Consider the following 17,303-nt stretch of genomic DNA (forward strand, 5'->3'; position numbering starts at 1 on the left):
AACAAGGCAAAATGACATGAATTGAGGCTTCTGGCCTCAAACAAAAAAAAAGAGACCAAAAATGGCAAAACTGTGAGTCGACACTGCTCCTGCACCGCTAGGTATGTGTCCCCTTTTCCCTTGGTGATCAGAAAAGTAATCTATGTATTTATTACTGAATACAGACCATGGTGCTGACCTAACATGAGTCACTCTTTCCTGTAGAGGCTTACGTTGACATGCTTTGCATTCTTAAACCAACCGCTGGCAATGTGAGCAGCTGAGTGGCAGGTGACACCATCAGCTGGCTTGAGTCGAGCTCAGACTGGCCAGTTCACACCGCCACAACATTTCTCTGCTACGTTCTAAAACTGCTTCATCTTGTTTGGAATCTTTGGTCTGAGCTGGGCTTTAGACTTGTTGGAGCACACGGATAAAGTTCATCTGTTACATCATCAAGGTTACACAACAGCAGACTGTAGTTCAATCCTGTTAATTAGAGTTAGTAGAGTCATTTGTAAACTGACTTGTTGCAGTGTTGTTTGAGGTGTTTCTTGTAGCTCTCATCCTGCAGCACCACCTCAGGGTTACAGTGGACGAGCCAGTCGGCGTTCTTCACCTCCGGAACATTCAGCTGATTCTTCAGCTTCTTCCCCTTCCGACCCCGAGGAACAGGAGCTGACAAACCTGGGACAGTGAGGGCACAGCCATGGATTTTGTATATATGAAGCACATGCCATCATCCAATAAAGCGCAAGACAATGTGGGAGCTTCTGAGGTAAAATAATTCTGAAAGTGGTAGAGAAGAACTCCACCAGTGTTACACATCAATGATAGTATCAAGACTTCTGCGGCTCCAGAGGGAGCTATGAGGAAATCTGGTAAATGTCACCTGAGTCAGCATCGGCTGGGTCTGAAGACTACAAAAATGAAATAAAAATGAATAAAACCTGAAGGTGTGGAGTTCAAAGAAGTGAGCTCATCACTCTGCCTGAGTCTAGTGGTCAGAGGCCAAATTAGCTACACAACCAAATCTCAGACTGAACTGTTGGTGGTTGCTGCACTGTGGGTAATCTAGACATGTGGATTGCAGGTGTGGAATAATAAAAAGATGATCTCAGGTTCTGCTGCATCAGTTTTCATCCTTTTTCTTAACTGTGTGTTGTGTTATAGCAGTACAATGCTCAAACTGTGGAGTACTCTTTCAGTGCTAACTGCAGTGGTGGAGTATAACGACATGGGCAAACATTTACTGGTGTAACGGTACGCAAAAATGACAGCTCAGTGCACGATTGGTACAGCGAGAAAAAATAAATGAATACATTACTTTTCATTTACTTAGAACAGACAGTAGTGTAAGTGTCAAAGACAGACCAATCAATCCAGTGATCAGCACATCTGGGTGATGGCGTCAGATGTGCGTTAGCATTAGGGATGAGCAAGAATAACCTTAATCTGTATCTGTAATTGTTCAAACAACTAAATTATCTGTATTCCTATCTGTACTCGGAGTGGGTGGGCTTTAAGAAGGAAGTGGGGAGAGTTTAAATCAAACGTGGGTGGAACCTAATATGGCTTGATCAGAAGTTGCTATAGTTATTATTAATTTGAGAACTATTTACAGAACGTTATTCAGATCGTATTTGATCACAGGTCATCACAAGTACAGATTTTGACACATTCTACTCATACGATATGTGTCCTCATAAAAATTAAATTATCTGTACCGGATACTTGTTTAATCTGAATACTCGGCTCGACCCTAGTTAGCATGCTTCATGTGTTCCCATTCACAGACCCTACAATGGTAAACCAACGGCGTCACAGTGTCCGTGTCTTAAACACAGTTCACTCTCCGTCTCTGCTGTAGCTGACCGGGAACCCTCAGGAGGTTCTTCCAGCACCGGCTTTTCACTTGCATTACACATTACATGCATCAGTCTATACTGTCTATTCTGCATGCAGTGAACCATGACCTGAGCACCATAGTTCCCAGTACATATACACAAACAGTTACAGCCCCACTAACATTACAGTGCAAGTAAAGAGTAAAATGCTGACCAGAGTGATTTAGCAGCGCCTGGTCCTGGCCTTCCTTTGTGGGTGTAATCAGATCCCAGATGAAGCTCTTGATCTTGTCATCACCTTTGTAGTGTCTCAGGCAGTAAACCAGCAGAGCCCTGCAGCACAGAAAAGATTGTCTTAAAATATTTGCATGTTTTTATGTTCACATGACAACAACAGCAATGTTTGCAGGTATATTTTTGGGATATTACAGCGCTGACCCTGGTGTCCTGTTGCTTGCGTGACATTTTTATCGTTGCACTCCTTGTAAATCATTCTGGCATTTCAGAATCTCTGTAGAGTAAAATTATATAAAAAGACTTGCTCTACTTACCTACAGATCACCTCCATGTCTCTCTCTGCCAGGTGCCATTTGAATCGACCATGGTTTAGGATGTCCTTCCACCGACCCCAGCTGGAGAGACCCAGTGGTGAATGGAGAGGGAAGTGAAAATGTAGACAGGGAACAACGTAGAAATAAATAAATACAGCAGCGATAAACATTAAACAATAACTGTCTGATCACAGAGTAAAGAATTTATTGTCTTCACTTCAAACCACAGTGAAGTTTGCTCTGGTGTATTTTGCCTCATTTATGTTTGCAACACACCAACCTTGTAAACAAAAAAATATATGCGCTCACAGGTAGCTTTTTATTGGACTGAGCATCAGTTTGCTGTCATCCCACAAGGTTTAAGACTCTGGCTGCTGGGAGTGAGGGATGTGTGTTCATAAAAGAGAAATGGAAAAGAGTCGCTTTTAACGTGGTTGGTCATTTTTCTGTTTTGTTATGCTGCGCAGTCCAAGGACGACGTACTGCCGGCAATCAGATGTCAACTTGAGAGCATTTCTACTCACACTTAAAGTACAAGACCTTCAAAACCACAGAGAGAGACTTCAGCTCATTCAAAACTCTGCAGCTCAGCTATGAACCAGAACCAAGAGGTAGGAGCACATCAGTCCAGTCTGAGCTGCTCGGCACTGACTTCCTGTTACATTTAAAATTGATTTTAAGCTCCTCCTCCTTGTATACAAAGCCCAGCATGGGCTGGGACCGAGCTACATTGCTAACTCCCTTGTTCACTATTTGCCTCCAAGAACACTGTGCTCATCTGCTGCTGGTTTACTGGAGGTTCCCATCAACAGCCGGAAGAAGATCAGGGATGCAGCCTTTGTCAATTATGCCCCAAAGCTATGGAACACACTACCTATAGATATCAGGGAAGCTAGCTCGCTAAATATTTTTAAAAGAAAGCTACAAACATATCTGTTCACTTCAGCCTTTATCCAGCTCAGCAACCTCAGACACAACCTGCCGTTGCACCCTTGAATGTTGGCACAGAGTAGGCACAAGAGTAGCACCCAGCACCTGAACCCTTGCTTTCCAAACGGTTAAAGACGCGGCATGTGTACAGCCCTTAAATGTGCAGCCATGACGTCTCATGTCGTACCCGAAGATAAGCAGGTTCTTCTCAACCCGGAAGCACTCTGCACGGAGGTACCGCCGGGTGCGTTCACCCAGGCGGCGAGTCCGACACGGCCGCTCCTCTGAGTCACTGTCCAGCTCTGAGAACTCCATCAGCTCGTCATCTTCAAAGGAGTTGTAGTGGCGCGTCTGTTTCCTCACCCGCGGCGTGTCAATCACCAAGGACTCCTGGATGAGAGAGACAACAGTGAAAGCTAGACTTTGTAGTGACAAGATGAAGCAGGTGAGGAGAGAGCTGTCCAAGTTTTTATCCTCTGGTTGGATTCATAAGAGAAGGACACCTGAGGAGAGACTAAAAAAAAAACAACACACCAACACACACACACACGACTTCTGTTCGCTGGGGGGTGTGAATTATTAGGGATTCAAGGCACGACTCATGGTCCACACACACACACACACGAGGTATGAAGACAGTAGCAGTGCTCAGTGTGCAATCTGCTTCATTCATTAAGGCAGTCCATCTGTTACGAGGGGGAGGGGAGGGGAGGGAAGGAAGAGTGGGATTCCTTTATCCTCATTCCCATCCTGCCCTTGTTTACTCTTTTCCCAGTTTGGGAGCTCATCTTAAATTCCCCTCCCTCCATCTTTGTGTTCACTAACTTGGAACAGATCCATTTTTCTTTCCAAGCCTTGTGTTGTTCCTCATCTCACTTTCTCATCCTTCCTTCTTCTTACCTTTACAAGACGAATTTACATCTCCTGCTCAGTAGTTAAAGCTCACTACTGGTCCTGTTTGCCCTTCATTGTCCTAATTTTTTTGCTTCCTTCTTTGTCACTTTCTTCTTTTTATCTCCTTCATTATTATAATCATGCATGTGCTTGTGTGTTTGAGTGTGTGAGTAAATGTGTAATTGTGTGTATCTGTTTGTCCACAGCTGATGTCACAAACTACTGGACCAATCAGCCTAATAGTTTGTGTGCACATTTGTGACTGTATGTTGAAGGACCTCTTGAGGTTGTGGTGATTCATAATTGTTAAAAAAAAAAAAGGTTTTTATATTGTCACTGACTCCTCACTCCTCTTAACTGATCGGTATGGGCCAATTAAAATAACAAGCTTTACCATTGGTTGCAGGACACATTTTGGCCTTTGTCGCTGCTCAAAAACCGACATCTATAAAAAAATTTTTGGACCCATTATGAACCCAAGGACCTGCAGATAAATTCCACACCCCATATGTTATGATCTACTAAAGTCGGACACGTTGCTTGATTAATTAGTCCACGTTTTGTTATCCTCACTGCCATCTTGACTGTAAGGGAGCCAGGAGGGACAGTTCCACCACTCTCCACCTGGTTTTGTTCCGTTTGCCGCAAGGCGTCATACCACTTTGGCACCACAGAGCGTTTCACCTGCTTGATTTTGTAGACTTGGTTGATTTGGTCATTTTCCCTTGACATATATAATTAAATGATTCTTTTTTGATTTTTTAAAATTGTGTTGTTGTTTCCTGCTTTGTTGTGCTGTCGCCTACAGACAAAGTTAATATCATTCTATGTCCAGTTAAGAACGACATCAATCAAAGTTTTGTGGCTTTGTTTCAGTTACTTCAAATATATTAATCCTCATAATTATATGATATCTTTTGAAACACGGCCACTGGAATTACAAGAATTGTCTAGAGTGGCTGCAATCAGCTTGGGAAGCTTGAACGCAGCCGTCTGGTGGAGACTGCACTCTACATCGTCTTGTTTTCTGTCCCTTCTCTTTGAAACCCCTCTACTTCTTTTTGCTCCTTTCCTCCTCTCATTGGTGAAGATTCTCAGTCATCGAGTTCATGGTAATCTTCAGCGTTATATCACAGGTTTCACCCCTCATTCAAGAGGCGTCTTGTGTACAGAACTGAAGGACTCTTGGATAAAAGGTCAAATGTCTTCAAGAAACTCAAGCAAATCCAGTTTCCTACAATATAGCAATCAAGACTTTCCTCCTCTCCGGCTCTCATTCTTAAATCTGTTCTTTTTTCCATCTCTCTGTACCTTCTCTGATTTGGAGTCGATCTCCACCTCAGCGATCTTGGCCCATTTCTGCCAGAAGTTGGGGTCGTCCAGAGAAATGTCCGTTCTGTTACCAGATGAGATGAAACTGGCCTGAGGAAAGAAAAACAGAAGGAATCAGTGAGAAAAAAACAGAAAAAATAGAGTCAGGTTCTGGTTGATGTTAACTGGGCTTTGACAGATGATGGCGTTCAACCAAATGTTTTGACTGAAGCTAAAATATTTTTCGTATCCTCACATTTGATCTTCATGCCAAAATATTCAAAGTATTCAGTGTGTCCTCCAAAAGGCGTCTGAAACAGGATTTAGACTAAGGGACAAGATAAATCACCATTTGAAGCCACAATACCAACTGTCCATCTAATTTAAGACCTTCATTTTAACAACCACTTCACCCTGAACATGAAATATACATCTACAAGGTCACATCAATGTATACATATGATGTACAATGTATTAAACATCTCGTGCTGTCATTTTCTCGATAACATTACACCCTTTTCCTTCATTAGATCGATGTGTTGTAGTCGTTGGGGTTTTGTGAATGGATTATTTTACTTAATGTTTCAGGTTTTCTACCTTAGCGAACGTGGAGCCTTTCCCTTCAGACTGGATGGTGATGGTCTGAGTTCGTCTCTGCAGTATCTGATCGATGTCTTCTTCACAGAACTTGGAGCCCTCGTCTTCTTCGTCCATCAGTGCTCCGTACGCTCCTTTTTTCAACAAATCCTCCACTTCTAGCTTAGAAAGCTGCTGCACCTGTAGTAACAGACAACCCCAAGAATTTATCTTTGTTTTATTCCTGACCCACGTACAACTGGAACATTGTGACACTGACCAAATCCCTCAAAGAATCTTACATACATTATAACTAGGGATTGTTGTGAACATCCAACAAATTTCTCCTTTAAAAAAAACTGTATTTGAAAAACTTTTCTCACCTAAAAACTAAAATTAACAAATTAACGTTTGAACACATGATGAGAACTATAGCATTTACCCTTGCCCAATATTAATTTTTATTGAACAGAGATTGAAGGCATCATAATGTTATTCAATGCGACCTCTTTCGGCCATATGTTGTTTACCATGTGGCGTTGTCAGGGAAACATCTGCTGACACATCAATGGTGAGTTTACTGTTTTCTTTTGTCCCTGGAAGGATCTGTTCATCTCAAACATGATTTCTATTGTCCCCCCGGACGACATGACAACGTTTGTCTAGCCGGTGTAAAACTGATGCGATACAACAGAAAAACATCGGCCTCTGTTATCAGTGAATGTCATCTTATTTGCCAACAAAGCGAATATCGGCCGATGCTGATGTTTACCCAATAAATTGGTGAATCTCTAAACGTAATATTCAACAGCCTGACGGTGTCCAATGACACTCTCTTACCCCGTTGAGGCTTCCCTTGCGGTTGATGTCTTGGAGGACAGCTTTGTCCAATCCCAGCTTCAGACTGGCTTTGTCAAACATTTCCCTCTCGTACGAGTTCCTCGTGATCAGCCTGTAGACTTTAACTGCTTTGCTCTGACCAATCCGGTGGCAGCGTGCCTGGGCCTGACGTGGAGCGAGTCAGAGACAGATGTTCAGCATAAAAACAGTATAATGCATTGTCAATGTGAACGCAGTCAGACATTAGAATGGTATTGGATGCATTTGCACAGTGTTGATGTGTTATTTGAACATGTGATGTGAGCCAACCTGACTGGGGTTACAAAGCTTTAATACATATATGAAAAATATTGTTAACATGGAAGCAAAAGCTTGTTGTTGTGGATTTACAGGCTGACAGAGAAGACATGCAGCAAAGGGCTGCAGATTAGAATCAAATCCACAGCTGCTGCGGCAAAGAGATAGCCTTTGTAAACAGGGCGCCTGCTCTACCAGGTGAGCTACTCAGCGCCCCAAAAAACTTATTTTCACTTTTTTTTAGGTAAGTCCTGAGAACACTTCCACCAAGCACAAATGGGTTAAGTTGTTTAACACCTGACAGTCTCGTCTCTTCAGCAGAACTACAGTATGTATTGATAAAACTGACGTCATCCACCTGTATGTGATGTAACAGAATATAATGTCATCTCTTCAAGCTCTCTGCTCACCTGCAGGTCATTCTGAGGGTTCCAGTCAGAGTCGAAGATGATGCAGGTGTCTGCAGCTGTCAGGTTGATTCCCAGCCCTCCGGCTCTGGTGCACAGCAGGAAAACGAAGCGGTCTGAGTCGGGCTTGCAGAACCTGTCGATGGCCGCCTGCCGCAGGTTCCCTCGCACGCGACCATCAATACGTTCGTATGTGTAGCTGAAGAAAACACACAGAAATGCCTTTATGATGTCAAGCGTAATAAATGTATCTTTATAGCCTTCTCCTTTCTGCCAGATATTTTTATTTACATGCTTTGTTTATCTCTCCTAAATCTCCATTCTGTTTCTGTGACCCCTCCTCACCGTCTCTGTATGAGGTAGTCCTCCATGATGTCCAGACAGCGCACCATCTGGGAGAAGACCAGGACTTTGTGTCCCCCGGCCAGCAGTTTGGGCAGCAGCTTGTCAATCAGCACCAGTTTACCAGCTGCCTGAATCATGGCCTGCAGCTGGAAGTCCATGGCGTCTGGACTGTAGACCTTCCTGAAACTTTCCAGAATCTTCTCCTCTGCTCCTGAAAGACAAGAAGAGAGAGGTCAGAGAGAGAGATAGGGTTGCAGCAGTGTTCCAGGTTCAAGGCATACTGTGAAATGAAAATTGACAGTTATCATACCGTGTACATTTACTTAACTCGGATATTGAATTATGTAATGGAAATGCAACTGATCGGAGAACTTAACCTTCATTTTGTTATTTTCCAGAGGAAGATGTTGGGCTGTTGGTGAGCATCTTTCGCCTTAATCGGCATGGTGTGTCCCACCGTGTTTTCTTTTAGTAGATTCAGCATGATGAATCAGTGTCTACGATAGCAAGCCTATCAGTGAATGAAGTCACTCTGACTGGCAGTTCAGCTCAGAGAAGAAAAACGGAAGTGAGGAAAGTAAACAAAAAGCTAAAGTCAAGAGCGAGTGAGATCGAAACGAACTTGTTACATAAGGTCAGATTATTTTTCTGTAGCCATTGAGCTCTTCAGCAGAAACATTTTGTGATGCTTTGTCCTGTCAACACTGGATTGGATTGTGTTGTTTATGTGCTAACTGGCTGCCTAGCATCAAGGCAGTCTTCCAGTTTGCCTTTTAAAATGACAAATACAGACGACCACTGTCTGCTAGTGTGGAGAGTTATTCCGCCCCATGCAGGCGCAGAATGTGTGTGATGGTTGGCCACCAGCTGTAGTCTTTGCAGTGTGTTCATGTGCAGCTTTTTGGTGACCCAACAGTCTGCTTTTGTCACTGCTAGTTCCCGGTTTGGTGTGTATGGGCCTTAATACTGGGAAACCGTGATATTTTCTGAGATGGTTAACCCACCGTGAAAATCTCATACCGTTGCAACCCGAGAAGTTTCAGACTGCTGAGATAGAGGAATGGAGAGAGCAGTAATTAACTGCAAATAAAATAATTAATTTCTTGGTGTCATTCTCTCTCACCATCGCAGTTTCTAATTTTCTTCGTTCCCGCTGCCTGTTGGTTGAATAAATGTTACTGTTGCAAATCAGTGCTGTGTAATTACAGTTCCTTAATTAATTGCTCATTATTACTGATGTGTCATTAAAGAGGCTCACTTACAACCAGGGAAGAACAAGGTTAATGACTGGAAACTATGGGCGATTCCAGCATTCAAGGAGTCCTTTTCTGTGTGTGTGTGTGTGTGTGTTCTCACCTGTGATAAGGTAAGGGTGGTTGCAGCACTTGCGGAGCTCCATCATGGTGTTAATGAGGTTGGGCATGTTGTGCTGGTTTGCGCCTTTGGACAGGAAGGAAAAATTCTTCTCTAGGATGGCTCGGTAATATTTCTTTTGAATGTTGGTCAGCTCCACCTGCAGGAGGAACACCACAAGAAGGAAAACAGTCCAGATTTAGTTTGGTATACAGGCAGATGATACGTAAGGTTACTTCTGTTGTTTGCTGTCTCCACCGTTGGAGACAACAAACAACAGAACAACAAGCAACGTCTCCAACGTTGTGATTTCCATAGTGGAATATTAGACATTACCAAAACCATCCAATCATCTATTTATAGTATTTACAACTTGTTTTTCGGATGGCTGACATGCATACATTCATATTCACGACTGAGGGCAATGTTAGAATTTCTAGTTCACCTAATCTGCACCTGTTTGATCTCAGCATCCTTTAGCCATGAGGCAGAGTTTCAGCCAGTGTATCACAAGCCCTGCAGCCCGCCTGCTCTAAACTGACCCCCAACCTGGCTCACGCATCAGGGAACTTTCTAAGATGTCTGTTTAAGATGTGTCTTAAACTACAGTAGCCTGGAGAGTAAAGACAAACACCCTGCTGATGTTACAATGAACAGTGATGGAAATGAAACTGACTGCACACACGCACACAGCCGCCAGCCTCTGACCTCATGACAGCCGTAGCTGCAACACTTAGCTTGCTAGTATAATGTTAACAGGTAGCCAGTGTTTAACTGTTTGATGTTAACTTTAACATTACAGTAAAATCTAATGAGTCAGCAGCTCACCTCTGTGTTTTCAGTGAGTGAGCTGATTATAACATTAATGTTACGTTAACTATGAGGGGTCAAAATTTCGCAACAGCTCAAATCATGTTACTAAAGTTGAGCAATTTCTCACCAACTTCCTGATAATGCTGCTCCTCTCCCCATGACAGCTACATCTCGTCTAGCAGACACACCAGTCAGCAGGGCTGCTTCTAGTTTTTGGGGGGCCCCATGCAAAAATCTTTTTGTCCTCCTATTTCAGTCACTCAAACCACGTACACACCAAAGCTTCATCATATTCTCACCTGCATATGAGACCAAATGCTACTGTTTGTCCTGAAAACGTATTTTGTGTGTGTCGTTGGCCCCTGTCAAAAGTTACTCGCCACCTGGCCTCCCAGTTTTTCTGGGGTAAACGCTCTGAGGCTACAGTGTCAACCACTGAAATCACACACTGGATTTTTTATCCCCTTGTTCATTAAATCTTTTTTTTTTTTTTTTTTTTTAATAAATTCAAGTTTTTATTTCTTTTAAAGGCTTGGTACATGGCATATATATTATTTTCCGGCATAAAATATCTTTTACAATATTGAGGTGGACTCCAGTACATGAAGAAAGAAATAACAAATAACTCCAGAAAGAAAGAGAAGAAAACAAACAACCAATGAGAACATGTCACCCATATGTCATCACGCATCACTCTACAGGGTCACATGATCACAGAGCAAGTTCATAATTATGTCAGTTTATCATCCATTTTGATAGGAGTCCTTAACCAGTCCCAGGGAGACACTCCTTTCTCCTGATCTCCATTTATTCTACTGAGCAAACATCCATAAGATGCTGTTTCCATCATTGCATTAACCCATTCTTTCAATGTAGGCCTTTTGTTTTTGTTTTTTGTTTGTCATTAAGTGTCTTAGGATAACTCAACAGACATTTATAATAATGGTTATGAATTAGTTATTAATTTAATTATAATTTAATTCAGAATTTAGTTGTGTTTAAGAACATGTTAAATATGATGAAATAAAACTTGTGTTAAAGATGAGTGATTCTGATTAAAAAATAATAATAATCTGATTTTCGCACTTATAACTGGAGCGACCTTCATGAAGCTTTTGTCATGATATTAATAAATCATTCAGCCAAAACAGCAGGAAGCAGCAGAGATGTTCTTTCTTTCTTTTCATACACACACACACACACACACACACACACACACACACACACACAGTCATACCTCTATAATGGTCTCCTCTTTAGGCGCCAGGTTTTTTTCCACATCATCCTTCAGCCTCCTCAACATCATGGGCTTCAGAATGGCCTGAAGCTTCTTCACCTGTTGCACAGAACACAGGAGGAGGCGGGAATGTGATATAAATGCAAATGCTACGTGCAGACTTTTTTTTTTGCTTTTCTGGAGAAAAGCATCTTTCTTCATCTTTATGTCCACACTGAACGTGTTTGTCTAAATCCAGTGTCTTACTGCTTCGGGAAAAGAAAAGGACAAGAGCAAATAAAACACAGCTGATGTCAAACAACACAACAAAAGACAAAGAGCTACAGAGAAAGGAAGCAATGTTTGGATGCATTTACGATAAACACCACTACTTCCTGTGGCTGCTTTTCACAGTCTGTATTGTGCAACAACATGAACTTATCTCAGCGTACCTGTTCATCTGTTTTGAGGTCTCCAAATTCTTCCAGGAAGGTGCTCTCTGAAGGAAACTGCAGTGGCTCCAGGAAATTCAACAGGCTGAACAACTCCTCCACTGAGTTCTGCAGAGGGGTTCCTGTTAGCAGAACCTTGTGTTCCTGTGAGAAACATGGACAGAGTTCTCTTTAAAAAAATGCTATGTATCAAACACAATCTGCTGCTTCTAATACTATTTAGTCAAACTCAACTGAAAAAATAATTCAATGGGGTTTATTAAAACAAGAAAGGATGGCAGAGAAGATACACGCTTACCAATGTAGCTGGGCTGGACTGCCACAAAAAGGTCCACACATTTATTTAAGATATCAAACTTTTTTTTGCACTTCGAGCGCCTGTCTTTTTGTGCATGGATGTCCTAAATAAACTGACAATTTCTTGCATTGATCTCAGCCTGTGGGCCTTTTTGTGTTTGCACTGGTGAGCTGCTTCTCTGCCGTCCTTTCTTGTTTGTCTGTGGTACCGGCGCACCCAAGACAAACTTTTTTGTTGCCCCGAGTAGGTGCAGTTTCACAGCAGCCCTAAGACTTGGCAGTTTATCAAAACAATCTTTTCACAGGAGAGGAGAGGCTGAGAGAACAAGATTCCTATAGCTGCGATGTTAAACACAAAACATAAAGTACATTCAGACACACACACGCATACACACAGACTAACTGACCAGGTTCATGAGCTTGAGTCCCTCCAGCAGTTTGCAGTTCCTGTTTTTCAGGCGGTGGGCTTCGTCGATCACGACACAGCGCCAGTGGAGCTTCTTCAGCTCCGGACAGTCGGCCATGATCATCTCAAAGGTGGTGATCACCCCGTGAAACTTCAGAATACCTGGGATGGTGTTACCCTGAGAAAGGCACATTTAAACATTCATATCAGGGAAGCAGAAAGCCAAAGTCAAAACTACTAGCCGCTAATGACACCTTAATCTGAGAGTGGACATGTGGTAAAAAGAAACTTGTTATGACAGTGAATATTTAAATAACTGCACAGCTGAAATGCTCCATAAAATAAAAATGTTAAGGACGCTGATCACTCGACGGTCAGAAATGGAGCCACGCTGCAGGGAGAGTGAAGGCGAAGGAAAAAGAGGTCAGTGTGAAAGAGAGAGACATGACGATTGCGTGATGGATGTCTGTCACACCCTGAGTGTTAAACACACTGCAGCAGTCCCCGAGGACGGAGGATGGACGGAGAGAGACAGACAGAGAGAGAGCCACAGTCAGACACAAAACCTGCTAAATCACAGTTGAGTTTTTTTCCAGTGAATAATCCTCATTATTTGAAGAACTATTTTGACATCTTGAGGATCGACTACACAAATACAGCTCCACTCAACTATGCCCCTCTATCACAGCTTCTATCACACATCTGCAGAACAGGTCAATCTGAAATGTTCAAGAGTCTCGAAAGGTCAAAGCCTCGACCGTAAATCACTCCAACACGAACTTCAGCTGGCTCAGAACAATCCAAATATTGTCTAGTGTGCTGCGGAGGAGTGGGAGGTCAGTGTGAGAATACAGGCGATCACATCATATTTAATGTGTTAATGTGTTCGCAAATCATCTTGTTTTAAAGCTGTTATGGGGGACCGATTTTGAGGGACAAATTATATACAAAGTAGTGACTATCTGGGTGCCTACTAGCTCACCTGGTAGAGCAGGTGCCCCGTGTACAAAGGCTGTGTCCTTGCTGCAATGGCCACAGGTTCTAATTAAACCCACAGCCCTTTGCTGCATGTCGTCCCCATTCTTTCTGCCCCTCTCACACTATATCTGTCCTATCAAATAAAAGCCAAAATTCCCCCAATAAATATCTTCAAAAAAGAAAAGTAGTGACTACCTATATATCACACTTTCGCATCCTACGTACTCATATTACAAGTGTGATCTTAAAACCAGACACAACGCTTTCTTTTTTCTCTTTTTTCTGATTGAAAATTATTTGAACCATTACGAACCCAAATCCACCAACTTAAATCTCCAGTGCAGGACCAAAGGCACACACCATCAGGACTGCAAGCTCAAATCTCATTCTGCTCTCACAAATTCATCCCTGCACGCTCTAAAATGTTTACTCCCACACTGAATAGGTCTCAGAATTAATTTTCAGCTTTCTCAAATCTTTTGTCGTCCATGCGCCTCTACAACCTTAAACTACAATATCCTCTCTTTAACTCTGCAGACACAGACCTTCATCTCTCTCCCGACAAGGGTTTGCCTCCACCATTAATTAAAAGGTACATAATAAACCCACAGTGATACAGCTACAAAACATTTAAAGCTTGTGGTGAACTCACTTCTCACTAAATGGACCATTCTCTGAACAATTCTGAACAACTCCGCACTGAATGCAAAGAGGGCAGGTTTGCATTAAATCAGCATATGAATTAAACATTTCTTTCATACTCAATTTATTGGTCGATTATATTTCCGATTAAGCAATGCACCGCTGTCAAAACAAAATGTTAGAAATAGTGAAATATGTCCATCACCGTATCCTAGAGCTGAAGTCGTCATATTCCATGCTCTGTCCTCCCAACAGCCGAAAACCAAACAATATTCAACTTCCATTCATCGCACCCTCACATCTGAAAACTAGAATTACTCCCCCATGCTTGTGCCAGCCTCAGTGAACCAGTCAAGTTGCAGCTACAGTTTGCATCCATGTCTGTGGAGAACATCAATGCTTCAGACAGATCTTCCCCCCGGCAGCAGAGAAGCTCTATACAATCAGCGCAGTTTCAGGATGAATGTCGCCCGTTCAGTATCTGACTAAATGTCTCCCCTTCTGCTCCTGAGGTATGACGATGAGTAATGGCCAGAAAAGTGTTTTTTTTTTTTTTTTTTCAGAACATTATGATGTCACAGTGAGGTTGACCCTAGACCTTTTGGATATATGATCACTTCATCATTTTATTAAATTAGATTGTGAAAGATTTTGTCACAATTAGCATATAAATTCTGTCATGGCCAAAGATATGTTTTGTGAGGCCACAGTGATCTCGAGCTTTGACCTTTAACCATCGAGTTCAAACCAGTTCATTCTTGAAGCCAAGTGGACGTTTGTGACAAATTTGAAGAAATTCCATCAAGGCGTTCACAGGAATGAAATGAGACAGACGCAAGGTCACAGTGACCTTTGACCACCATAATCTAAGGGTGCTTTCACACCTGCCCTGTTTGGTTCGGTTCAATTGAACTCAAGTTCGTATGCCCCCTAAGTATGGTTCGTTTGGGCAGGTGTGAACACAGCAATCACACTCAGGTGTGCACCAAAACAACCAGACTGAGACCTTCTTGAAGAGGTGGTCTCAGTCTGGTTACAACCGAACTCTGGTGCGGTTGGTTTGTGGTCAGAACGTGTTCCGACCTGGATGTGAAGCAACTGCAGTCACATGACACATTGTTTGGGTTAAACATGAGCATGTTACAGTCCTGGAGGATTATTAATGTGCACCTCCTCCTGTACTGCCTTAATATGCACATTCAGCACATCCAATGCATCAAAACATTGTTTTCTAGTTGGAGCCGCGCCTCGTTTTCAAACTGTATGGTTTGACTAAAATGAACAATGACAGCAATATAGTCCACGATGAGCAGCGCTAAAATCAACCTGCGTAGTTGTCCCTCCATTGTGACATTAGAAAGTGTCACATTTATCTTGCAAGTGTACTCTTCTTCAACGTTTGCTTTACTTCCTGGATTTTTCCCACATGGAAATTCTGACCAATCAAGAGCAGCTTTCTCACACAAGGCATTTGATCTGGTCCTCTTGTAAATGCTGCCGTGAGAACACGAACCAACTCTAGGCAATTATACAACTTTGGAACAAAATTAGTCCCTGATTCAGACCAAAGGAGACGACTCTAGGTCTGAAAGCACCCGAAATGTATTGACTCATCGAGAACACTGTCATGAAAAAACATCACCTACAGATGATTCACAGCAGAGTAACCGGATACGTGGGGATGATTCCCTTTACAGAAGTCAGCCACAGTTAAATGTCAGCACTTTCATGCATTTCCCTCACTTCTATATATTTATAAAGGTAATACAAAGACACCAACCCACACCTTCTCCCTTTACTCCTAACAACGTCACACAGCTGACTCATTTACTGATTAAGGAGAGGCGATGACTCGTATGCACAGGCTGATACATCCAAACCTCACCTGGGCGTCTCTGTAAAACATCTCATACTGTAGGATCATCTGCCGGCTGATCTGCGAGCCGTGATACACGATGACGTTCATGTGCGTCCACGTGCGAAACTCCCTCTCCCAGTTGGTGATGGTGGACAGGGGGGCAATGATGAGGAAGGGGCCGCGGATACCCATGCTGAAGATCTCGTACAGGAAGGTGATGGACTGGATGGTCTTTCCCAAACCCATTTCATCCGCCAGTATGCAGTTTTTTCTAGGAAAAAAAAAAAAAAACAAAGACAGTGTGAGAGAGGAATCCTTATGTTGTGCCTTAATCCTAAAATGCAGGAAATACATCCCTTAATGCTTACTAGTAAAACAGTCAAGCTAATTCATGAATTTGTGTAAACATGCCTTTCTTTTCATGACATACTGGTGTTACTTATATGAGCTCTGTATCGTGAGGCATAAATACGTTTTAGAAGTTTCATTCATTTCATTTATGGTCAGATCTAATCTGAAAATATGCAGTAAAGTGGGATTCTGAGGTGTTAAAGTTACTTCTCAAGTCTTCATTCTGGCTTTCTGCAGATATCCTACATAAAGTAACCATGTGGCGCAGGGATCTTTATGATGTTTCACTCAAGACACAGATGCAGTCAAGGATGAGGGCAATACAAAGATGATTCATACATAAATCTGATGTAAATTTGTAGAATAATCTAACTATAGCACACATTTAAACAGATATTGATTTTTTTAAGGTGTTCAGGTGTCACTTTATTGACAGAAATAGTCATTTCACCCTGCAGAACACGAGGAGTTGCTCGTCTATTGCTGCCACTGATTGGTTTGTTTGTTTTTGTTACTGTGCAATTTTTGGAAGCAGACTAACATGGCGTCCAGAGCAGTGTATTGCTTTGATTCTGTGCCCAGGTACTCCTGTCAGTTTCTCCATACTGGGACCACATCTACTGTAGGTAACACACTGAGAATGACTCATTGAATGTGTTTGTACAGTACAAATGCACTATGCACATGTTATACTGACTCGTAATGTGCCTTCACATGGTTAAATAAAGATTTAATAATAAGAGAATAGCACCATTTTTTACCTTCAAGATCAAGTCTTTCAAGTTAACACTTTCCTCACACCTCTCCTCCTCCTCACTGCGTTTACTGTCAGCGAATGGCATGTATGGTGAATTTGAAAAACACAGAACAGAACGCAGATGGACCCGCCCTCTAACAAACTAAGAATCATTTTTTACATTTTCCCCCCATGTATATTAATGATGTTCTCTTCTCGCTTCA

The 17,303-nt window shown here is 42.3% G+C and overlaps 1 protein-coding gene across 5 annotated transcripts in view; it reads right to left on the reverse strand.

The window, feature by feature from the left end:
* Positions 1 to 17,303, reverse strand: part of chd6 (chromodomain helicase DNA binding protein 6) — a 161,450-nt gene that overhangs the window by 34,491 nt on the left and 109,656 nt on the right. For all 5 annotated transcript variants that reach the window (XM_049596903.1, XM_049596982.1, XM_049597135.1 and 2 more), the window contains exons 13-26: positions 16,020 to 16,263; positions 12,516 to 12,692; positions 11,812 to 11,955; positions 11,381 to 11,479; positions 9,334 to 9,490; positions 7,978 to 8,188; positions 7,636 to 7,831; positions 6,929 to 7,093; positions 6,110 to 6,289; positions 5,513 to 5,623; positions 3,495 to 3,697; positions 2,378 to 2,458; positions 2,041 to 2,159; positions 507 to 666 (exon numbers count right to left, since the gene is read on the reverse strand). In XM_049596903.1, the coding sequence (XP_049452860.1) occupies positions 507 to 666; positions 2,041 to 2,159; positions 2,378 to 2,458; positions 3,495 to 3,697; positions 5,513 to 5,623; positions 6,110 to 6,289; positions 6,929 to 7,093; positions 7,636 to 7,831; positions 7,978 to 8,188; positions 9,334 to 9,490; positions 11,381 to 11,479; positions 11,812 to 11,955; positions 12,516 to 12,692; positions 16,020 to 16,263 (2,247 nt within the window). The remainder of the gene's footprint in view (positions 1 to 506; positions 667 to 2,040; positions 2,160 to 2,377; positions 2,459 to 3,494; positions 3,698 to 5,512; positions 5,624 to 6,109; positions 6,290 to 6,928; positions 7,094 to 7,635; positions 7,832 to 7,977; positions 8,189 to 9,333; positions 9,491 to 11,380; positions 11,480 to 11,811; positions 11,956 to 12,515; positions 12,693 to 16,019; positions 16,264 to 17,303) is intronic.

This window comes from Epinephelus fuscoguttatus, linkage group LG1 (genome assembly GCF_011397635.1).
Source record: "Epinephelus fuscoguttatus linkage group LG1, E.fuscoguttatus.final_Chr_v1".
NCBI classification, from domain to species: domain Eukaryota; kingdom Metazoa; phylum Chordata; class Actinopteri; order Perciformes; family Serranidae; genus Epinephelus; species Epinephelus fuscoguttatus.